Source organism: Hyla sarda, chromosome 3 (genome assembly GCF_029499605.1).
Source record: "Hyla sarda isolate aHylSar1 chromosome 3, aHylSar1.hap1, whole genome shotgun sequence".
Classification (NCBI taxonomy): domain Eukaryota; kingdom Metazoa; phylum Chordata; class Amphibia; order Anura; family Hylidae; genus Hyla; species Hyla sarda.
Window position 1 is genome coordinate 72,766,785 of NC_079191.1, and position 25,554 is coordinate 72,792,338.

Consider the following 25,554-nt stretch of genomic DNA (forward strand, 5'->3'; position numbering starts at 1 on the left):
ATGATTATTAGACCTATTAAACCCATGTTCATTAGACCTATTAAACCCATGATCTTTTGAACCATGATTATTAGACCTATTAAACCCATGATTATTAGACCTATTAAACCCATGATCATTAGACCTATTAAACCCATGATCATTAGACCTATTAAACCCATGATCATTAGACCTATTAAACCCATGATCATTAGACCTATTAAACCCATGATCATTAGACCCATGGTGAAGCTAGTACTTACATCCATATTACACTTGTGTGAAACTGACCTAAAGGAATATAATCAAAGATATGGCGTGTAATGGAACAAACCATCAATACTGTACATAGGACAACAATATGCATAAGCCCGAAGGGCAAAGAAATGCCTTAACAGATTTTATTTATTTTTTAAACTAAACTAAACTTACTGTAGATTTTTATTTTTTATTTGACACTATTTATTCAGATCAAAAAGATTAAATGAACTGGTAACATTTTTTTGCTACAGGCAAGGAGACAATATCTAAATGTCAAGTGCTTTTTGAAGAAAAAAAATAAAAAAAAAATTTGAAAAAGAAAACATTACAAGAAAAGTTAATTTGGTGTCTCTTTAATTCTTTCTTGTTACAAATGCATATTCAAATACATCAACAATCTGCTTCACTTGAGCAATTTTAGAGCTTTTCTCACACTCGGTAATTAATGATCTCATTAAAATGTATTGTTTCCCTTTGAAAACTAACATTGTATCCCATTTTCATTAACGTCGCCTCATACTCCTTACGTATGCAACCTCTTATGCATGAGAATGCGGATAACTATAGCAATAAAAATGTTTTGTTTGTTTTTGGGTTTTTTGTTTTATTTCCTTTTGTTTTCTTTTTCTTTTCTTTTTTTTTCCAATTTTGCTGAATGATCCTAAAAACCCTTCTCTTCCAGATGCAGTAAGGGATGAGTTATATTAATGTGGTGTATAATCTTCCATCTGCCTCAAGGAGTTGATGATGATATGCAAAATGTTGGTTTCTCCAGTGTGCATGGACCGGTCTCTAAGAATGTCATTGTATTTGCCAGGTCATCGAAGGAACAAGCTAAAAACGGGGAGAAACTGGAGCTGGCTATGAACAATATCAATGCGGAAGTCTTAGAACTGTTACTGGAATTTGTCTATACAGGTTCCCTGATTATAGATTCAGCCAATGCGAAAATTCTTCTGGAAGCAGCGAGCAAGTTCCAGTTCCACACGTTCTGTAAAGTCTGCGTGTCGTTCTTAGGTAGGACAAAAAATGATTCTGTACTGTAGATTTAAGGGTGATCTGTACCTATATCTGCTCACATTTAACATTTGGAAAAAAAAAATGTTAAAAAATATATAAATATTTTTTTTTAAGGATGGTCAGATTTGGGCAAGGACATATTGGCTCAAGGTTAGGGTATAGGGTCATTCATTTCAAGTCGGTTTTAGTTGTTTTTTATGTCTTTTAGTTTATTATTTAACACAGCAATTTTTTAGTAGTGCTGCAATTATAATGTTAATATTCCTTGTAGTTCAAAGAAAACTCCTGATTACTCATTGTGATGTGACAATGTGATACAGTAAAGGGGTTGTCAATAATTTTACAAAAAAATTTATAAAATAAAAAAATAAAAAACACACACACATACATACCACTAGAGTATTAGTGCTGAAGCGGCAGGTGATTGAAGATGTGAGTATTGTGTATATTTTTATTTTATTACATTAAGTCAGCTTTGTTAGGGTAAACACACACGCTGATTAGGTATGAAAAAATTGGATTTGCTGCGTAAATGCTGCAGATTTGGTGCAGATTGTACCTTGCAGGTTTATTTCAATGGTGACAAAATCGCAGCATTAAATGACATGCTGCAGAACTTAAAATTTGCACCGCAGTGCAATTTTTGACAGGCAGGTTTCCGCTGTGTGTACAGTAGATGAGATTTAAAGGGGTACTCTGGTGGAAATTTTTTTTTTAAATCAACTGGTGCCAGTAAGTCAAACAGATTTGTAATTTACAATGGCAGTAGAAAGGTGAAAGAATCGCACTCACCACATTGTAGATCCCAAAAGTAACGTCTTTATTCCATAAAGCAGATGGAATTCGGTTTTCTTTTGTATTTGAGATTTGTAATTGACTTCTATTTAAAAATCTTAATCCTTCCAGTACTTATCAGCTGCTGAATACTACAGAGGAAGTTCTTTTCTTTTTGAATTTCTTTTCTGTCTGACCACAGTGCTCTCTGCTGACACCTCTTTCCATGTCAGGAACTGTCCAGAGTAGAAACGAATCCCCATAGAAAACCTCTCCTGCACTGGACAGTTCCTGACATGGATAAAGGTGTCAGCAGAGAGCACTGTGGTAAGACAGAAAGGAAATTCAAAAAGAAAAGAACTTCCTCTGTAGTATACAGCAGCGGATTACGATTTTGAAATAGAAGTCATTTACAAATCTGTTTAACTTTCTGGAGCCAGTTGATTTAAAAAAATTTTTTTTGCATCGGAGTACCCCTTTAAGAAATGTTTTCGCTATGTGTAGATGAGATTCAAAAAGTACTTTACTTTACTAATACTTTAATCCGCACATGAAATCAGCAGAAATCAGGCTAATGTGTGTTTACCCTAACAGTGCTTTCTTGCTTTCTGTTTCTCTGTATATTCCCTGCTAATATGTCATTAGGGTGAAAAAACTGTGATTTAGAATAAGGTTTGTCATCCAATATGGAAACCTTCTTTTGTTCTAAAGGGTACTGTATGTCCACCTTAAATAGTTTTTTTTCCCAAAAAGAAGCAACATAGAACTGTTATGAAAATGTACTACCTTTTTAGGTCTGCAGCTTCTATGCAGATCTATGTATCAACATGGTTATAGCCTACAAATAAACCCTAGTGAGTCTTATCTTAGGGTCTATTCATACGATGGAATTCCTCTTACAGAAGACACCCATTGGTCTTAATGGGAGTCTGCTGCTCAGTGCACACTACAGAAGTTCCGTAGCGGATCTTCCAACACGGAATTGGATTCCACACCAAAATTGAACATAGAGGATGAGGTGGCACTTACTGTGGACATTAAAGGGGTACTCCATTGGAAATTTTTTTTTTTAATCAACTGGTGCCAGAAAGTTAAACATATTTTTAAATTACTTCTATAAAAAAATCTTAATACTTCCAGTACTTATCAGCTGCTGTATGCACCACAGGAACTTCTTTTCTTTTTGAATTTCCTTTCTGTCTGACCAAAGTGCTCTATTGCTCTATGCTGACACCTCTGTCTGTATCAAGAACTGTCCAGAGCAGAATAGGTTTGCTATGGGGATTTGCTTCTGCTCCGGACAGTTCCTAAAATTGACAGAGGTGTCAGCAGAGAGCACTGTGGTCAGACAGAAAGGAAATTCAAAAAGAAAATAACTTCCTTTGTAGTATACAGCAGCTGATAAGTACTGGAAAGATTATGATTTTTTAATAGAAGTAATTTACAAATATGTTTAATTTTCTGCCACCAGTTGATTTTAAAATAAAAATAAAAAAATGTTTTCCTGCGGATTACCACTTGAAGGTATGATGTCACTGGGGGCTGGGCACTCTATAGCCAATCAGATCATGAGAATGGTTACAGCAGCAGCAGACAAGTGTGTTGATCTTGTTGGACACAGTGACCTGAGAGGAATGGACCGGCAGGGCCATGGGATGAGGATGGGGATAAATATTACCGTATTTATCGGGGTATACAACGCACTGGCCTATAACACGCACCCTTATTTTATCAAGGATATTTGGGTAAAAAAAGTTTTTTACCCAAATATCCTTGGTAAAATGAGGGTGCGTGTGTGCATGTGTATACCCCGATACACTGTTTCTGACCCCGCAGAAGCCCCCAGGAAAGGCAGAGGGGGAGAGGCCGTCGCTGCCTGCTTCTCTCCCCCTGCCTTTCCTGGGGTCTAGATCCCTGCTGACGCCGCTTCTCTCCCCCCTGGCTAACGGTGCCGTTGCCCCATTGCCTGCGCCGCTGCCCCATTGCCTCCCCCATCCCCGCTTTTATAATTACCTGTTGCCGGGGTCGGGTCCGCGCCGCTTCTGGCTCCGGTGTGGCGTCTCCTGTTTCGTAGCTATGCGCTGCGAGGCGCAATGGCGAGTGACGTCTTCAACGCGACGCCACTCGTCATTGCGCAGCACATAGTAACGGTGCAGGAGATGCCACACCGGAGCCAGAAGCGGCGCGGACCCGACCCCGGCAACAGGTAATTATAAAAGCGGGGATGGGGGAGGCAATGGGACAGCGGCACCGGCAATGGGGCAGTGGCACCGATAGCCAGGGGGAGAGAAGCGGTGGCAGTAGGGCTCTAGACCCCAGGAAAGGCAGGGGGAGAGAAGCGGGCAGCGACGGGCTCTCTCCCCCTGCCTTTCCTGGGGACTTCTGCGGGGTCAGAAATATCGGGGATGGGGGAGGCAATGAGGCAGAGGTGCCGGCAGTCTCTGGACCCCAGGATAGGCAGTGGCAGAGAATCGGGCAGCGAGGGCAGGTCTCCGGACCTGCAAAAGCCACTGCAGTTCATTGATTTAAAGTGCCCACTTTAAATAATTGAACTGCAGTGGCTTATCGGTGTATAACACGCAGATAGACTTTAGGCTAAAAAATTTGCCTAAAAAATGTGTGTTATACGCCGATAAATACGGTATATAAAGCTCATAGATTAATTGGTATTAGGATATGTGTTAGCCACATTATTGTTGTTTATTATGACTTTGTAACATAATAACACCCAGCTTTTTGTACCCGTTAGAAAAATAGTTATAATCACCGGCATTTCTATAATTAATAGTGAGCAGATGGGATAAGGCGAGTTACCGTCATGTAGAGCTTACAGTGACAGCACGGAGCCGCACGACCTAAAATATATGTGATCTGCTTATGTTTCTCTGTGCAGAAAAACAGCTGACTGCCAACAACTGCCTGGGTATCCTGGCCATGGCAGAAGCCATGCAATGTGTAGAGCTGTATAATATGGCCAAGGCATATGCCCTGCAGAATTTCCCCGAGGTGGCCAACCAGGAGGAGATCCTGAACATTTCCAGAGAAGACTTCGTCTCATACATTTCCAACGACAGCCTGAACACCAAAGCTGAGGAGCTGGTATACGAGACGGTGATCAGGTGGATCAAGAAAGACCCGACTAGCAGAGCACAGGTAAAGGGGAGACATGTATTACTTCTAATATGTCCTATAAATACTGTGCAATGTCTACAGACATTATAAAGCAGTGTTTCCCAACCAGTGTGCCTCCAGCTGTTGCACAACTACAACACTCAGTCCGGGCATGCTGGGAGTTGTAGTTGTGCAACAGCTGGAGGTACCTTGATTGTAAAACACTGTTATACATGAATAGAGTGAGTAGTCTTCGTATTAGTAGGATTATTGTGTAAAGCAATGTGGCTTGTGTTAAAGGAGAAGTATCATGCAGAAAACTTGCGGATAGGGGATAAGTTTTAGATCGCTGGGGGTCTGACCGCTTGGACCGCTATGGCTATAGTTTAGGCTTGAGGCCTCCAGATGTGCTGGACACTGGCTCTGAGATGTCTGGACTGGACTTGACCTCAGGAAAGAGTGAGATTGCAGCTCCTCCCTTCCTTATAAAGGGGGCTGAGCAAGGAGCCCATAGGCTAGCTGCGGGTCATCTGGTCACCTGGTGCTCTCTGGGTAACAAAACACGTGACTTAACATATGACAACCATTATCATGTGACAAATAATCATGTGACCATATCAAAGGTCCTTTATGTACAACCTATACACTTTATAGGGGAACACTGCAGGTGAGCCCTGAGGACATACAGGGACTCAAGCTGATAGGACTGTAGGATGATATCCTGTACTGGGACATCACATGTACTTAAATGTTTTTAGTCCATATTAATATGGAAAACATCTCCTATACCTAGCAGGCATTACCACCTTGCAGATGACCACCACCGTTCCCCCATAGTTGGTCACCCAGCTTTTTTCAGTCTCCTGAAGGGTATATCTTTCTGGGGGAAGCAGCCATATTGTATAGTATTCGGCCATTCAGGGGAGTTATGAAACAGTCCGCTTAACCCCTTAAGAACGTAGCCCTTTTTCACCTTAAGGACTGAGCCCTTTTTCGCAATTCTGACCACCGTCGCTTTACAAATTAATAACTCAAAAACGCTTTTACCGAATATTCTGAGATTTATTTTTTTCGTGACATATTCTACTTTATTTTGGTGGTACATTTTCGGCGTTACTTGCATCCTTTTATGGTGAAAAATCTCCACATTTCATGAAAATTTTGAAAATTTTGCATTTTTCTAACTTTTCAAGCTCTCTACTTGTAAGGAAAATGGATATTCCAAATAAATTTTATTTTTCTTCACAAATACAATATGTCCACTTTATGTTGGCATCATAAAATGGACATATTTTTGCTTTTTGAAAATTTAGAGGGCTTCAAAGTAGAGCAGCAATTTTCAAAAATGTCATGAAAATTGCAAAATCTGAAGGGACAGATGTTACAGAACTACAACTCCCTGCAGGCCTGGGCAGTCTAGGCATGCTGAGAGTTGTAGTTTGACAACATCTGGAGGGCTACCGTTTGGGCACCACTGTAACAGTGGTCTCCAAACTGTGACCCTCCTGATGTTGCAAAATTACAACTCCCAGATGGGGAGCCTAAGGCTGTCTGGGCATGCTGGGAGTTGCAGTTTGGCCTTCCTAGTGGTTGCCACAGTAAATATCACTTTACTTTCACTTTTATTTCCCCCCCCCCCCCCCCCCCCCACACACACGCTGTGGTTTCCCTACCTGAGACAGGATACAGCAGTCTCCGGCGACGTTCGGATGTCTCCAGGCATCTTCTCCTCCAGGTACCAGCCTCCATCTTCTTCCCATGTTCCCCTAGACATCCAGGAGTGGGAAGTGGGAAGTCCTGCCCTGCCATTGGTCAGAATCAGTTCTGACCAATGGCAGGGTATAGGAGGAGATCGCAGCACTGCGACCTCACTCCTAGCCCTCAGGATGATCGGGGCTGTCCCTGACAGCTCCGATCATCCCTATTTTCCGGGTGATCGGGTCACCAGAGACCCGATCAGCCCGGAATAGCAGAAAATCGCATGTCTGAATTGACATGCGATTTTCTGCGATCGCCGACATAGGGGGGGGGGGGGGGGGGTGTCTCAGGAACCCCCTCAACGATGTGCCGGAATGCCTGCTGAATGATTTGATTTGAATGATCCATATGCCCTACGTCCTTAAGGACCCGGGATGCAGGGCGGATGCATACGCCCGGCGTCCTTAAGAGGTTAAGTTTCACAGTGTAAACATAGCCTTAGCTTTTAGATTATTCCTATACATCTGTTGACTCTTGTGCAGACCCAAACTGATTAACTGGTCATTGCTCTGTGTTTTTTTTTTTTTCCTTGTTTGATCCTAAAGAAACCAGAGGAAAACCAGGCAAACCAGGGGGAAAAAAACACTACTTCTAGTTTTACTCAACCTTCTCGACTTCTCTTCTTTGTAAAATATCGTATTTTTTAAGCCAGCGTCTCTATAACTCTAGCTTTATTGTAGCGTTATAAACAATTGCGGCTCTGCTACTTTCCCTGTAACTCATGAGTTCCCAGTAAAAAAATAAAAATATCCATTATAGAAATTGTGTATTCTCCAGCATTTGTCATCATGCAGTCCGCAGTCACATTTTCCTTCAGCGCTGCTAATTGTAAGCAATATCCTTCACGTTCCCAACTCTTTTATTAAGAATAACTGTGAATTCTGATCTTAATCTAGAACAGTGTTTTCCAAGCAGGGTGCCTCCAGCTGTTGCAAAACTACAACTCCCAGCATGCCCGGACAGCCGAAGGCTGTCCGGGCATGCTGGGAGTTGTGGTTTTGCAACAGCTGGAGGCACCCGGCTTGGGGAACACTGCTTTAACCACAATCCTGTTCAAAGCAGAAACCCAATTTCTGCCAATTTCTAGAAAGTAGTCTACATTTTATGGTGTTGTATGGAATTAACCTCAAACTCTATAGTCAGGGTTTCTCCACCTGTAATATTATCCTCCCCCATAGTGATGACCATAGGCACAGTTCACATGGGAAAATCCTCTGGCGAAATTCGGATGAAATCCACATTTGAAATCTGTGTAGAATGTGCTGCAGATTTCTAGGAGAATCCGTGCAGAAATACTCAAAAAGTGGCATGTTAAAAAAGAATCCATGCGGTGGTCTTTGAAAGCTGCAAGGATTTTTTAGCTTGGTGTAAAATTCCCCATTGAAGATGGTTTTTCATGCAAAAGTGCGCAATTTCGGATGTAGGAATTTGTGTCCAAATCGAGACAGATTTTAGTCTTGCAAACATGCCCTCACAGAGCTCAGTATAACTTAGTATAACTTTACTGAGAGAGTAGTGGATGCATGGAATAGCCTTCCTGCAGAAGTGGTCGCTGCAAATACAGTGAAGGAGTTTAAGCTTAGATGGGATAAGTATAAGGCTATTCTTTATATAATATAGAGATAGGTATAATGCTATTCTTTATATAAGATAGAGATAGGTATAAGACTATTCTTCATATAAGATAGAGATAGGTATAAGGTTATCCTTCATATAAGATAGAGATAGGTATAAGGCTATCCTTCATATAAGATAGAGATAAGTATAAGGCTATCCTTCATATAAGATAGAGATAGGCATAAGTCTATCCTTCATATAAGATAGAGATAGGTATAAGGCTATCCTTCATATAAGATAGAGATAAGTATAAGGCTATCCTTCATATAAGATAGAGATAGGTATAAGGCTATCCTTCATATAAGATAGAGATAGGTATAAGGCTATTCTTTATATAAGATAGAGATAGGTATAAGTCTATCCTTTATATAAGATAGAGATAGGTATAAGGCTATCCTTCATATAAGATAGAGATAGGTATAATGCTATCCTTCATATAAGATAGAGATGGGTATAAGGCTATCCATTATATAAGATAGAGATAGATATAAGGCTATCCATTATATAAGATAGAGATAAGTATAAGGCTATCCTTCATATAAGATAGAGATAGGTATAAGGCTATTCTTTATATAAGATAGAGATGGGTATAAGGCTATCCTTCATATAAGATAGAGATAAGTATAAGGCTATCCTTCATATAAGATAGAGATAGGCATAAGGCTAACAATTATATAAGATAGAGATAGGTATAAGGCTATCCTTCATATAAGATAGAGATAGGTATAAGGCTATCCATTATATAAGATAGAGATAGGTATAAGGCTATCCTTCATATAAGATAGAGATAGGTATAAGGCTATCCATTATATAAGATAGAGATATGTATAAGGCTATCCTTCGTATAAGATAGAGATAGGTATAAGGCTATCCTTCATATAAGATAGAGATAGGTATAAGGCTATCCATTATATAAGATAGAGATAGGCATAAGGCTATCCTTCATATAAGATAGAGATAGGCATAAGGCTATCCTTCATATAAGATAGAGATAGGTATAAGGCTATCCTTCATATAAGATAGAGATAGGTATAAGGCTATCCTTCATATAAGATAGATATAGGTATAAGGCTATCCTTCATATAAGAAAGTGATAGGTATAAGGTTATCCTTCATATAAGATAGGGATAGGTATATGGCTATCCTTCATATAAGATAGGGATAGGTATATGGCTATCCTTCATATAAAATAGAGATGGGTATAAGGCTATCCTTCATATAAGATAGAGATAGGTATAAGGCTATCCATTATATAAGATAGAGATAGGCATAAGGCTATCCTTCATATAAGATAGAGATAGGTATAAGGCTATCCTTCATATAAAATAGAGATAGGTATAAGGCTATCCTTCATATAAGATAGAGATAGGTATAAGGCTATCCATTATATAAGATAGAGATAGGCATAAGGCTATCCTTCATATAAGATAGAGATAGGTATAAGGCTATCCTTCATATAAGATAGAGATAGGCATAAGGCTATCCTTCATATAAGATAGATCCAGGGATTTTTAAAGATATTTAGAATATTGGGCAAACTAGATGGGCCGAATGGTTCTTATCTGCTGACACATTCTATGTTTATATGTATATATTGAAAATCTGTTCTGTAAGATCATCAAATAGTTATCCAGGATCCAAAAAAACAATAGTATTACAACTCAGCTCCTTTCACTTCAATAAAATGGAGCAGCAATACTACACACAACCTAAAGACAAGAGGGGTGCTGTTTCTGCAAGAATGGGGCTATGTTACTAATTCTGAAAAACCTGTAAAAAATGGTCAAAATGAGAGGGACAAATACTGCCCCCTGCGATACCCGAGTGGTAACTGTCACTGGTATGTAACATTAAAAATATCTACATATTTGGCAACCCTATGTGGTAGAATCCTATACTTTAAAGGGTACCTGTCATTTATAAAGGCTGGGGAGCACTGAGACCATGACCAATTAAGACTTTTGATATGTCTCTGTGACATGTCAAAAGTTTTTATAAATGACAGGTACACTTTAAAGAAATAAAAAAATAATAAATTGCAGTCAACATCAATATACAGGTTCAAATAAAAAATATGAATGATAAAATAAATAGATAAATATATGCATACATACAAACCAATAAAAAACAACGGGGAGAATTTTGTTTTGTGTGGATGTATCCCCATGATTAAAGAGGTGCTCCGTCTGCAGACATCTTATCCCCTATCCAAAGGAACCCTGGAGGAGGCGTGGCGTAACATGCACGGAGATTGCAGGGGGTCCCAGCGGGGACCCCGGCGATCAGACATCTTATCCAAAGGATAGGAGATAAGATGTCTGTGGGCGGAATACCCCTTTAAATTCATAAAAATTAATACTTGTGGTTGCATACCCCAAAATAGTAAATTGTGTTTACAATGTTGTTTTACTACACGTAAGGGCAAGAGAAAAGAAAAATAGCCTGGTCCTTAAAGGAGTACTCCAGAGCAGAAGAGGTTTGCTATAGGCATTTGCCTCCTCCGGACAGTTCCTGACATGGACAGGGGTGTCATTAGAGAGCACTGTTGTCAGACAGAAAATAACTACACTAACTTCCTGTGGAGCACACAGCAGCTGATAAGTACTGGAAAAAATTTTAATAGAAGTAATTTACAAATCTGTTTAAATGGGCACTGTCACCAACTTTATTTTTTGATATGTTGCAGTACTTATGTATTACAACATATCTGTAATATATTTTCATTATTTATTTTTTAATTTTCATGGGGAATTTTACTTTGAAAACCGGCCACTAGGGGCCTCCCTCCTAGTGGCCGGCTGCAGCACGGCGTGACGTCACGCCTGAATTCGGACCGATTGCGGCCGGGCAATCGGTCCTAATTCATTCACACTGTGCTCTCTCCCTGCCTGTCGATCAGACAGGCAGGAGCGAGCGCATTGGCTCCCCGGCCACTGGCTGGGAGGCCACTCCTCCCGCACATGTTGTCGCCGCCGCTGGCCCATCACGCCCGCTGCCGGACTCTGCAGTATCAGTAAGTATGGAGGAGAGAGATGTTTAGGGGAGTTGGTGGTTATAACGGGGGTTGTAGGAGACTGGGGTTCCGAGTTTCAGAACGGGGGGGGGGTGACGGAGGGAACGGGGTAGCGGCGCATGGCACTAGCTTTTAGTTCATCTACACAGGGTGCCTCCAGCTGTTTCACTACTACAACTCCCAGCATGCCCTGACAGCCAATAGATGTCAGGGCAAGCTGGGAGTTGTAGTGGTGAAACAGCTGGAGGCCCCCTGTGTAGATGAACTAAGGGCGGAAGTGTCGGCCCCAGAAGGCATCAGTGACGTGGTGCCTGCTGGGGAAGTCTGCCTGGTAGTGAGCACACTACCAGGCAGACAAAAAGTTATTTTTAATATAGTAAAAAAAAATTTCAAGCAGGGAGGGGGTTAGGGATAGATAGGCAATAGGCAGGGACAGAAAAAAAATATATAGGATGGTGGGAGCTACCCTTTAACTTTCTGGAGCCAGTTGATTTGAAAGAAATAGTTTTCCACGGCAGTACCCCTTCAAGGGGTAAACGCCTATTTAATTGTACCATGGTGTTCACGACATAGGATGTGAGGAGATATGTGAAATGTCTGAACTATTGGAATCACTCTGTGTTATGGATCTGCGTCACTCACAATGGTTGGTTATTAGCACTACGTAGCTGAACTGACGTTGGAGGGTAGGTATTGCTGAACGTCAGTCAAGTAGATTTTTAGAAATATCCGGACACAGGATTGCATGCCCCACTGATATTCCACTTCAGAGGTGTCGGAAAAAAAATTGGTCGTGTCGAAATCTAATCCTAAAATGATATGTAATGCGTTTTCAATGATCGGACAATAAAAATGCAAATTGTAATGCGGTAATTACCAGCTGTACCTATCCTGGCATTGTTAAAAAACATGATTTAAACACCATTATTACCGGCAGGCCAGTAATTATTTTCTCAGAACCTCTGCCACGTTTCCATGGCAACCACCATATTTAATTTGCTATTATTGGATTATTTGTGACCCCTTTAAGCGTATCGACGGTGACATCTGGAACGCCATAGTCTTCTGAACACTTCATTTATTCGCACAATCATCATTTTATCATTCACAAAATACGAAGTCCTGACTTTGACAACTTTCTACAAACTTACTGTGACTGTCAGCCTAATGATGGGGTTTCTGATGTGAATAAAAAGATAGAAATTAGAATGTATTAAGTATTATTACAAATATGTCAGAAAATAGGATTTCACTGAAAGAAGCACTCCAGGTTTGCATCAGTGACGTGGTGCCTGCTGGGGAAGTCTGCCTGGTAGTGAGCACACTACCAGGCAGACAAAAAGTTATTTTTAATATAGTAAAAAAAAATTTCAAGCAGGGAGGGGGTTAGGGATAGATAGGCAATAGGCAGGGACAGAAAAAAAATATATAGGATGGTGGGAGCTACCCTTTAACTTTCTGGAGCCAGTTGATTTGAAAGAAATAGTTTTCCACGGCAGTACCCCTTCAAGGGGTAAACGCCTATTTAATTGTACCATGGTGTTCACGACATAGGATGTGAGGAGATATGTGAAATGTCTGAACTATTGGAATCACTCTGTGTTATGGATCTGCGTCACTCACAATGGTTGGTTATTAGCACTACGTAGCTGAACTGACGTTGGAGGGTAGGTATTGCTGAACGTCAGTCAAGTAGATTTTTAGAAATATCCGGACACAGGATTGCATGCCCCACTGATATTCCACTTCAGAGGTGTCGGAAAAAAAATTGGTCGTGTCGAAATCTAATCCTAAAATGATATGTAATGCGTTTTCAATGATCGGACAATAAAAATGCAAATTGTAATGCGGTAATTACCAGCTGTACCTATCCTGGCATTGTTAAAAAACATGATTTAAACACCATTATTACCGGCAGGCCAGTAATTATTTTCTCAGAACCTCTGCCACGTTTCCATGGCAACCACCATATTTAATTTGCTATTATTGGATTATTTGTGACCCCTTTAAGCGTATCGACGGTGACATCTGGAACGCCATAGTCTTCTGAACACTTCATTTATTCGCACAATCATCATTTTATCATTCACAAAATACGAAGTCCTGACTTTGACAACTTTCTACAAACTTACTGTGACTGTCAGCCTAATGATGGGGTTTCTGATGTGAATAAAAAGATAGAAATTAGAATGTATTAAGTATTATTACAAATATGTCAGAAAATAGGATTTCACTGAAAGAAGCACTCCAGGTTTGTATGCTCACTCACTATCACTATTCAGATTGTGCCATCTGTTTCATTCCAGCACAGCTGCATTTGTACGCTTTGTATCTGTAACTGGGTCATGTCATCACCAGCCTGACCTACAGAAAATCAGGGTTAAATGGGTCAGAGGAAGTGGTAAGTCCTGGGTCAGCTGACTTCCTGTGACCTACAGGACAATATCATCCTTCTTGACAGCACCAAGACCCCTCCCTATCCAGATATTTATGCTGCTGCTGCCATTTCTATGGGATCAATATTATTTGCTCGATATGTTATACAAAATTACTATGCACTACCTCTTAAGGCAGTGTTTCCTAACCAGGGAGCCTCTGGCTGTTGCAAAACTACAACCGACAGCATGCCCGGACAGCTTTGGCTGTCCGGGCATGCTGGGAGTTGTAGCTTTGCAACAGCCGGAGGCACCTGGTTGGGAAACACTGCCTTAACCCACAATCCTGTTCAAAGCAGAAACCTAATTTCTGCCAATTTCAAAAAAGTCGTAAAATCCACAGAGCGTAAGACAATTGCTATTAAAGGGGTCCTCCACCATAAGGTGATTTTAGTACCTACCTGTCAGACAGTAATGGACATGCTTAGGAAGGATATGCGTTTGTCTTGGGGCTAAATGGCAGTGGTGTGGTGAGATAACCAGAACACTGGATCTTTTTGTGAACTGGATATTTCCTGTTGGAGTTTGTTCCCTCAAACTACAAATCCCATAATTCCTTGTTTGTAAGTGTGAGGTAGTTTTTTTTCCCTCCTCCCATCATCAGCCACCCCACCCATTGAAATACACCTGTGATTCTTTCCGTGCAATAGACCAGTGTTTTCTAACCAGGGTGCCTCCAGCTGTCGCCAAATTACAATTCTTGCAATGATCTCCCTCCCACCCAGCGGTCGCTCCACCAATCGAAGCAGACAGGCTCCCCCTGAACACCTGACTTGTGATGTAATGTCTCGGGCCGCACTGCAACCTGGGAAAGCCTGAGACCACACTCATTTTCTAGGTTGTTAAAAATAAACATTTGGGCAAAAATCACAGAAGAATTGCAAGACCACCATCAAACACAGGTACAGACACTATATTATGAACTACACTAACTTTACAGCCCCTGTAGCATAATCAAATAAAAAAGATCCCGGAATACCCCTTTAATGGGAGACCTGTAATCATATGTAAACCATTGATAAATCACAGTAATGACTTACATAATGTACATACTGCATGAACTGCATCACATGACACAGTCAGCACTGCTACATCCAGCAAACTCAACCTTTCCACTGCAAACTCGTAGTCTCCATTTAACCTTTGTCCGTATAGCGCGCGCGGGGGGGGGGGCTCTTATTCATCTCGTGATAAATAATATTCTCAAACTTTTTTGAAAAATATTACAACCCCCCCCCCCCCTTCCTCCTTTGAGCTTTTTAAACCTTACATTTATTTGACCAGACAGAGTTGTTTGGCTTTAAATCCCTGGTAAATGACACAAAGCTGCTTTCTGGGTGAATTTATAACCATACAGGTGTGCTGTCCCGAGCCGCACAGATAATCAGCTCCGTCTGATAATAGAAATATGTGTGTAAACAGCTTAGAGGGAAGCGAGAAGAATAAGGAAAATGTTTAGTGAAGCCTGAGGCTGTTAATCTATGGAGCCATAAAGTCAAGTCATGTGAAGGGGAACCCAAGGAGGATTTTTAAAAGCACAACTAAAACCTAAAATATGGGCAATATACATGTAAAAACAGATCGCTGCTTTAACAGGGGAGCTGCCGATTCAGTCAACTGATTGTATAGGATCGGCAAAATTAATCTTGCCTGCAGTGGCCACTAGAGGAGAAATTTAGTATTACATCAGCCTTTCATAAAAATGCCCAACTATGTAATAGATACGGTATATGCCCCTACTTCACCAGAGTGTAAATCAGTGCTTAGCACAGTGTTTTCCAACCTGGATGCCTTGTGCTTTTGCAAAACTACAACTCCCAGCATGCCAGGACAGCCGAAGGCTAAGGTACCCTTGTTGGGAAACTCTGTCTCTCTGCTCTGGCTCATAGGGAAGAGCCCAAGTGGGGTACTTCAGGGGCATAATTATAGGGGGTGCAGAGGTAGTAGTCACATTGAGGCACTGGTGCCTAAGGGGGGGCCAAAGGCACATCTTCCCTATAAAACACCAGCATTGTAAATGGCACATGGGGCCTTTTTACAGATTTTGCATCAGGGCCCAGAAGCTACAAGTTACGCCTCTGGGGTAATCTCATGTGTGCCATCCATATGCCCAGAGGTTGTTGTGACAGAACAAAAGAATGATCCTTTTAATATACAGATGTACATGTTATTTATAAGTAAATTAAAGGAGGAACTTCACCTTAAAGGGGGATTCCATTTCTCCCTTAAATTACCAAGTTGGAAATAATTCTAAGTTCTTAATACAAAAAAAACCCTTCTAAGTGGGACCTGAAAACAGAATCCAAAAGCAGCAAAGCATCTAGGTCTTTCTTTCAGCTGTGATTATAGCTATAGATATATGATGCTTTGATATGGTTTCTGAATATTCATAGTCATAGTTGGACTGGTCCACAAAGAAGTACCTCCATTGGACCCATGCCTTTTATATATAAGAGATCCCAGCCACAACAGGGCCCATGAGGTCTAAGGGTCAGTTTTGTTAGATTAAACCTTTGTTTCAGTGGTCTCACTGCTGTAATTGAGCCTCTGAGAATACCCTCCATGGTGCACAGCTTTTTCTCATCCTCTCCATTTCAGGGGGCTAGACAGAGCTGAGTTGTGTGTCAAAAGTACTTGCACAGGTTCTTTCCCCCACTTGTCTGGCAAGCCACAGCCTAGGACTGAAAGAGCACTGGACTGAACAGGCTGGCACTGTGCTCTGAACAGAACACAAGATAAGCCCCGCCACACTTTCTGTGTTCTGTCTCAGTCTCTGTGCTGCTAGAGATAGAATTCCCCTAACTACAGGCAGTTAACAGCAGTTATGCAGGGAAGTGAGACACCTAGTGGCCAAGACACCTAATTCCACAAGGAGTCATTCTTGGTAATAAAAAGATTTACAAACATGAAAAATGAAAAGGCTATCACATAGAGGGAAGTTGTTTAAAATCACAGGGACCCTTTAAACAGAACCCTCTGGAGTCTTTTTGGCAAGTTGTACTTAAAACTGTATTTATCTAACCAAATAACTGGAATTTTTATTTATTTTAATAAGTTAATATTGGATAGCCACAAATCTCAGTTTAGCTTTTGTACCAGATTTCTGCTGACATTGAAGAAGCCAAGCAGCAGAGATGTACGCCATAATTATAATAACAACAAATAAAAAAGATATTTTAGACTACCAAAATCTTATTAACAATTGTTTTGACACAGTCTTGTTTGGAAGTCAGAAATAGCTGAGCAGTAGTTCAAGGAATTATGGTATACTTCCATTTTTGTCCAGGACCTTGGGGGGTGGTCCTGTAATATGAAAATCCTGTATCTTTGGCTGGAGTGAGAAGCAATGTGAGTTTATATAGCTTGATATAGCTTGTAAGCAGCTTCGGCACTGAAAAAATAAAATATGATTGCGTTAATGATATTTACACTCTCTCCGATTTTACAGCATGCTGTCAATGGCTTCAGGGGCTTTAGTGTATAGGCTCCAAAGATGTTGTTTTGGCAGCCCCTGGCTAGGATCCCTATAGCTGCCAATACGTTACGTAAGCCTCTTACATGCTCCTTTACTGAACCAGAGGAACTAATTCAAACCTTAAGAAGCTAGCCTGGAAAAATGAGATTGCTGCTCTCCAGGCATTTGGAAACTTTATTCCTGTAAACTTGTCATTCTTCACAGATGTATACATCACTTACTTCATACATATGAGATGTGAGAAGGTACAGGTGGCGTACGTACCATAGAAGGCAGACATTGCCGATTCTATAGAGTCCTATTATTAGGCAAGGGTCCATCCTTGTTGTTTTTTTGCTGCTTTTGGCTGTAGGACTCCCCTCTTTAGGAACTTCTTTGTATGCACTTGAGGGTAAATTGGTGCAATTTTTTTAATTTATTTTTTTGGAGGGGGGGATTGTTTTTTATTCGGTTTTACATCTATGTAAACAAATAAATTCACAGAGATAGGCTTTCATGATCCAATGCATGTCAGGAGAAGAATGGCTTGATGTCTAAAGACATTGGGGGAGATTTACTATGTACAGTGTTTTTATATGCTGCATGTATGTACTGCTGAGCCCAAATCCAGTTTGCTGGATTTAATAAGAGGTGCAAGCCTGCCAGCCCATCCCTCGGTTCTGTGGCTGCCGTTGCACCTGGCTTTCAGATCAGGCCTAAAGTCACATGTGAGGACGGCACGCCTCCTGTACGCCTCCTCCATGCAAAGCCGCACCCCATTCAGCCCCTTTCCTTTCTCTCTTTGGCACTTAGAGATTAGAGATTAAATGGAGCAGCAGTACGAAAGCTCGACCGGCAGTCCAATCAACCAAGGACACTCACAGTCCTCATTCTTGTGATTGGTGGGGTCATAGTGCTTTGAATTCCCAATACACTATGGATAGGTGATAAGTTGGAATTTTTCTGATGAGCCCTTTAAGAAAAAAACTGGAGTATTTTTCATGAATCCAGTACAGTTTAGTGGCCTCTTCATGCTGTATGTGTGATTGGCAATGTGATGATGAAAGTTTACACTTCATTGACTTGAGTATTTCTTTCAAACTAACAAGTATGTAACTTTCTCTACCAATTCCCACTGGAGATGAAAGTGTTTCGATTTTCAGCACCATGGACAGGGCCGGATGAGATTTGGATTCTGACTTAACAATGTCATTAAAATTCCAATCGAAAGCCCCACAATAACATTAATGTAGTAAACAACTTTAATTAATCCGCTCCCTATTGATTGTCTGATGTAATAATTGAAGATTACAGTTTATAATTGTCACAGTTTTGTCTGTTTAGAAAATGGCTCCTCAAACTCCAGAACCTGCGGTGGCAACTTAATCACAGGGTCCTCGCTGCTGAGACCTCCTGTGGCTGTGATCACCAGGGGAATCACAATGTAAATACTTAATGTAAATTGACTCTTTACATAGACATTGGTTTCCATATGACCATTAAAATTAATGGACTGCCTGAATTTAGTGGATTCAAGCAGATATCCAGTTCTGGCTAATACTGTAAATGTCTGAATATATTTTTTTATTGTCATATTTTTGGATTTTGTTTAAGCACCAAAAAATAAAAAAGTGATTTTTCTTTTTTTTTTTTTTGTATGGTTGACCTATCTTCAGGGTAGTGACAGATTATACATGAAGGACACATATAACAGAAAGACTGGGACTGGGACCCAGTATTGTGGGAGAGGAAAAGCAACAGTGACACTTTTGTCCTAATATCCGTTCCTTATATCCTATCTTCATATTTCATCCTCTTATCCCATCTTCATATCACGTCCTCATATCTCATTCTTATATCCCAACCTCATATCCTGACCTCATATCTCGTCCTCATATTGCATCCTCATATCTCATTCTCACATTCCAATTTCATATCCTGTCCACATATCCAGACCTCATACAGTATCTCATCCTGAAGGATACAAACAAGTCGAACCAGCTCCACCCCAGGCTTCTGCGCACGGACAGGACCAGGACTGGCTCCAAATATGTGCAAGAAATGAAGAATGTCCAGCGCACACATGTATAAAACCGAGCTGCTTTATTGCATAGTTGCCATAGGAAACATCGGACACTCAGGTAACGGGACGCGTTTCGGCCAGCAAGGCCTTAGTATCTCATCCTGATATCCTATCTGTCCTCCATATCCAAACCTCATATCCCGACTTCATATCCCATCCTTATAGCTCGTCCTCATACCCCAACCTCATATCCTGTCCTCATATCCCAATCTCGTATCCCATACTCATATTCCGTCCTCGTAGCCTGTCCTCATATCCCGTCCTCACATCCAGACCTCATATATCTTTCTCGTATCTCGTCCTCATATCACGACTTCATATCCTGTCCTCATATCCCATCCTTATATCCCAACCTCATATCCCTTCCTCCTATCCTGTCCTCAGGTGGGGCTGGGCTGTGATGAGGAGATTGTAGGCCTAAAATAGAAGGGGGCGTGGTTTTGTATGGCTTGTTGAAGAGGCGTAGCTTGCAAGTCAGCCCAACACATTCACCCACAGATGCAAGGCTTGTGAAGTAAGGTGGAGTTGAGCTGTTAAGAAGAAATTGTGGCTGAAGGACCTGTAATGTGAGTGGATCGGGCCAAAATTGCCTTCAGCCTAAACACAAAAAGGGCCGAAAATATAAAGGGTGTGGCTTTCCGGATGGGCATGGTTTGCAAGCTGGACTGGCACACCCACCAGGAGATGCAAAACTTTGCGAAACTAGAGTAAGGTACTAGAAGACTTGTAAGGGACTTTAAACAATAACCCTAGCCCTCGCAAATGGGGACGGGTTAAGGGTTAATTTAACTATCCTATATTTTTAGTTGACAGCTGTTGCAAAACTGCTACTCCCATCATTCCCTGACACCCGAAGGCTGTCAGGGCATGATGAGAGTAGCAGTTTTGCAAAGGCTGAAGAGCCACAGGGTGGGGCATAAAGACTTAGACAAATATATAACTTAGTTGTAGCTATATAAATCTGTATAGGGTGAGCTCCTCCTTATCCCTGTTGCAGATAGCCATTATGACAGCGTCATGATAAGGGAAACAGTTCAGTGTCGTGTCCTTTGTACCACAGGCCTCCTATCAGTCACATGCCTGTCCTCCAGGGTTCAAATCCTGCGGGAACATATGGGAACAGAGTTCCTGCACTTTTTTCACATCAGGAACACCTTTCCCATTAGCAGGTGTCCTACAGGAACAGCCCTTGTCGTCATATGTGGTACTTTTGTCACTATGTGCACTTGTACATGACAACCTGAGATGCCGGCAGATCGACACTGGAGAGGATATGGTTAATGACAGCCATCTGTTTCTGCAGTAGAGGAGAGACTGAAGAAGAGACAGGAAAGAGTACACAAAAGCTTCCAGATAACTGAAAAAGCAGAATAGAGACAATTGCAGGAGTTTCTGAAGAGAATAAAGACAAAGGCTGGATCCAAACACGTAGAGGATTGTGCTGATGCGGCTGATAATAAGCGCAGCGCCCTAATCCAGGCATCTATGGTAACAAAGCTATTGTTTCCAGCTGATTGAGATCTGGCTCATCACTAGCGAAATGTATCAAATATGTTGGAACATTTCCTGTACAGATCATCATTACGGCTCCTCATGTGGTGTAATTGACGTTCCTATCAGGCCATAGGATGTGTTCTGCTGCCACATGGAAGACCCTGCAAGGGAAGAATGATCCACCTACCGGGGGGGGACAGTATCTTCATGTACGGCTTCAAAATCATCACTTACCGCATATTGATAATATTGTATTGGGTGAATATGTGAGTCTACGGCTATTATATACAGAAGGGAGAAATACAATGAATTCTGAAGATAAGAGCAGATGGTTGTCTATCATCTGTGTATCATGGATATTGCTTCTATTCTACCCTTTGGATAGTTCACCTGGTAGCTATTGTTCTGCTGGCTATGACCCCTGTAGGTTTTCTTGCTATGGGATCTGATATTCTGCTCTACTACATCCTGACCGCTCTATAGGTAAACGGACTGGGCCCAGCTGGTGACTACTACTGGTGCCAATAGGTAATTGTATTGGTGACCACAGCCTTGGAATCTAAGCAGGAATGTCCATAAGACCTGAGAGATTCCATAGAATACCTACCCTAGTCTAACCAGTTCCAAACTATCTATAGTATATTTCTTACATATCCTGTCTATCTATCTATCTCATATATATCTATCTCATATCTATCTATCTATCTATCTCATATCTATCTATCTCATATATATCTATCTCATATCTATCTATCTATCTATCTCATATCTATCTATCTCATATATATCTATCTCATATCTATCTCATATCTATCTCATATCTATCTATCTATCTCATATCTATCTATCTCAAATCTATCTATCTCATATCTATCTATCTCATATCTATCTATCTCATATCTATCTATATCATATCTATCTATCTCATATCTATTTATCTCATATCTATCTATCTATCTCATATCTATCTATCTCATATCTATCTATCTATCTCATATCTATCTATCTCATATCTATCTATCTCATATATATCTATCTCATATCTATCTATCTATCTCATATCTATCTCATATCTATCTCATATCTATCTATCTCATATCTATCTATATCATATCTATCTATCTCATATCTATTTATCTCATATCTATCTATCTATCTCATATCTATCTATCTCATATCTATCTATCTATCTCATATCTATCTATCTCATATCTATCTATCTCATATCTATCTATCCATCTATTTTGCTCATATCTATCTATCTATCTATCTATCTATCTATCTCATATATATATCTATCAATCTATCTATCTCCTATCTGTCTATCTCTATGCTATTGTGTAGTACAGTAAGCCTGTCTGTTAATAAATCATCACAAGGTACAGGAGAACATCCCCCATGTCTCTGACCCAGGAGTTGTGTAGGAATCTTGCTCCAGTTGGTTCTCCGGTCCCATGACACTTTTATACCAGATATAACAACTCACAGAGGAATTGGAATATAAATGGCTGCAGATGGATGCTGTTGACACATCTTGTCCAATTATCTGTGTCGAGGAGATTTCTGTGCGGAAATTTATAGTCAAATTCAAAGCTGCGATCATCAGAGCATGGATCTAGATAGCTACCTCTGGGAAGAACACGCTTCATGGGACCACAGGCCTAATGTAGACAAGAGTCTGTAGGATTCCTTAAAAAATTATTCATTCTGATATGCCATGGCACAAAAAATATCTGTTATCTATCTATCTCATATCTATCTATCTCATATCTATCTATCTCATATCTATCTATCTATCTATCTATCTATCTCATATCTATCTATCTATCTATCTCATATCTATCTATCTATCTCATATCTATCTATCTCATATCTATCTCATATCTATCTATCTATCTCATATCTATCTATCTATCTCTTATCTATCTATCTATCTCATATCTATCTATCTATCTCCTATCTATCTATCTCCTATCTATCTATCTCTATCTATCTATCTCATATCTATCTATCTATCTCATATCTATCTATCTATCTCTTATTTATTTATCTCATATCTATCTCATATCTATCTATCTTTCTATCTCATATCTATCTATCTATCTATCTCATATCTATCTCATATCTATCTATCTATCTCTTATTTATCTATCTCATATCTATCTATCTCATATCTATCTATCTCATATCTATCTATCTATCTCTCATCTATCTCATATCTATCTATCTATCTATCTATCTCATATCTATCTATCTCACATCTATCTATCTATTTATCTCACATCTATCTATCTCATATCTATCATACCTTTCTATTTAATATTTATCTATCTCATATCTATCTATCCCAAATGTATCTATCTATAGAGAGGGAGAACAGGAGCGGCGCTGACGTCAGTGTCCGTTAGCCCGCAGAAGCCCCGCCTTTGCCAGTTACAGCAGGATATAAACAGAGATTAAAACTACAATTGCGGGCGAACGGCGGCGCGGATCAGAACAAGGTAGGGCTCGTTTTAATCAGAGTCGGGAGAAAATATGTGACAGTTTTCCTTTAATCCTTCCAGTACCTATTAGCTGCTGTATACTACAGAGGAAATTCTCTTCTATTTGGTATTTCTTTTCTGTCACGACCACAGTGCTCTCTGCTGACACCTCTGTCCATTTTGGGAAATGTCCAGAGCAGCATATGTTTGCTATGGGGATTTGCTCCTGCTCTGGACAGTTCCTAAAATGGACAGAGGTGTCAGTAGAGAGCACTGTGGTCGTGACAGAAAAGAAATCCCAAATAGAAAAGAAATTGTTCTGTAGTATACAGCTGCTAATAAGTACTGAAAGGATTATAACATTTTTATAGAAATAATTTAAATATCTGTTTAACTTTCTGGTACCAGTTGATAAAAAAAAAATAAAAAATAAAAAGTTTTTCACAGGAGTACCTGCCTTTCACCGCTCACTACATGATGGCACAGTCAGATATATAAGTTATATTTCACATATAACTAAGTCAGACTGTTCCATCATGTAGGAAGCGGTGAAAGGCAGGTAGAAGTTACATACAATTATACAATTCATAAGCCACCCACCTGGCCAGGCTAGCCTGTTTATGTGTCCATGCAGATGCCGACTGAGAAAGCTGGCAGAGAGATCAGGGCACTTCTTCAGCAGGGCTCTGTACACCGAGGACAGGCGGGGCTCTGTACACCGAGGACAGGCGGGGCTCTGTACACCGAGGACAGGCGGGGCTCTGTACACCGAGGAGAGGCAGGGCTCTGTACACCGAGGACAGGCGGGGATCTGTACACCGAGGACAGGCGGGGATCTGTACACCGAGGACAGACGGGGCTCTGTACACCGAGGTCAGGCGGGGCTCTGTACACCATGACAGACGGGGATCTGTACACCTAGGACAGGCGGGGCTCTGTACACCGAGGACAGGCGGGGCTCTGTACACCGAGGACAGGCGGGGCTCTGTACACCGAGGACAGGCGGGGCCCTGTACACCGAGGACAGGCGGGGCCCTGTACACCGAGGACAGGGGGGGCCCTGTACACCGAGGACAGGCGGGGCCCTGTACACCGAGGACATGCGGGGCCCTGCACACCGAGGACAAGCGAGGCCCTGCACACTGAGGACAAGCGGGGCCCTGCACACTGAGGACAAGCGGGGCCCTGCACATTGAGGACAAGCAGGGCCCTGCACACTGAGGACATGAAGATGGTGGTGTGAGACTACCTAAACGTAGCTTCTTTTTTGCTTGCTGTTTTATAGAATAAATTCACTTTTTTACTGGAGAACGTCCTGTGTGCTGCGGTCTTTTCCATTACTATCTATCTATCCATCTCATATCTATCTATCTATCTCATATCTATCTATCCATATCATATCTATCTATCTCATAGCTATCTATCTTTCCATCTCATATCTATCTTTCCATCTCATATCTATCTATCTCATATCTATCTATCTCATATCTATCTATCCATATCATATCTATCTATCTCATAGCTATCTATCTTTCCATCTCATATCTATCTATCCATCTATCTCATATCTATCTATCTATATATCTATCTCATATCTATCTATATATCTATCTCATATCTATCTAATATATCTATATCATATCTATCTATCTATCTATCTTTCCATCTCATATCTATCTATCCATCTCATATATATCTATCCATCTCATATCTATCTATCTATCTATCTATCTCATATCTATCTATCTATCTCATATCTATCTATCTATCTCATATCTATCTATCTATCTATCTCATATCTATCTATCTATCTATCTATCTATCTCATATCTATCTGTCCAATTTCTGTCCCACCCCATATGTATACTTGGCCTTGTATGTGCAGTGTCTCTGACTTCAGCAGCAGTAAAGAGGTTAATGTCTCCTCTGCACGATGTCTTCTTTTTATTGGCGCTGTGAAGATCAACAACTGGAAAGTAACTTCCCATTTTGACGTTCAATGGCCGCGCTGGCGATACGAGCCATCTACTTAATATTTTGTGGAGAGCATTTGTGCTGGTGCTTTAGTTTCA

At 40.7% G+C, this 25,554-nt stretch overlaps 1 protein-coding gene across 19 annotated transcripts in view; it reads left to right on the top strand.

Moving 5' to 3' along the window:
• The window catches only part of KLHL29 (kelch like family member 29), a 917,635-nt gene that overhangs the window by 747,833 nt on the left and 144,248 nt on the right, over positions 1–25,554 (top strand). For all 19 annotated transcript variants that reach the window (XM_056564303.1, XM_056564304.1, XM_056564322.1 and 16 more), the window contains 2 exons: positions 1,058–1,257; positions 4,928–5,187. In XM_056564303.1, the coding sequence (XP_056420278.1) occupies positions 1,058–1,257; positions 4,928–5,187 (460 nt within the window). The remainder of the gene's footprint in view (positions 1–1,057; positions 1,258–4,927; positions 5,188–25,554) is intronic.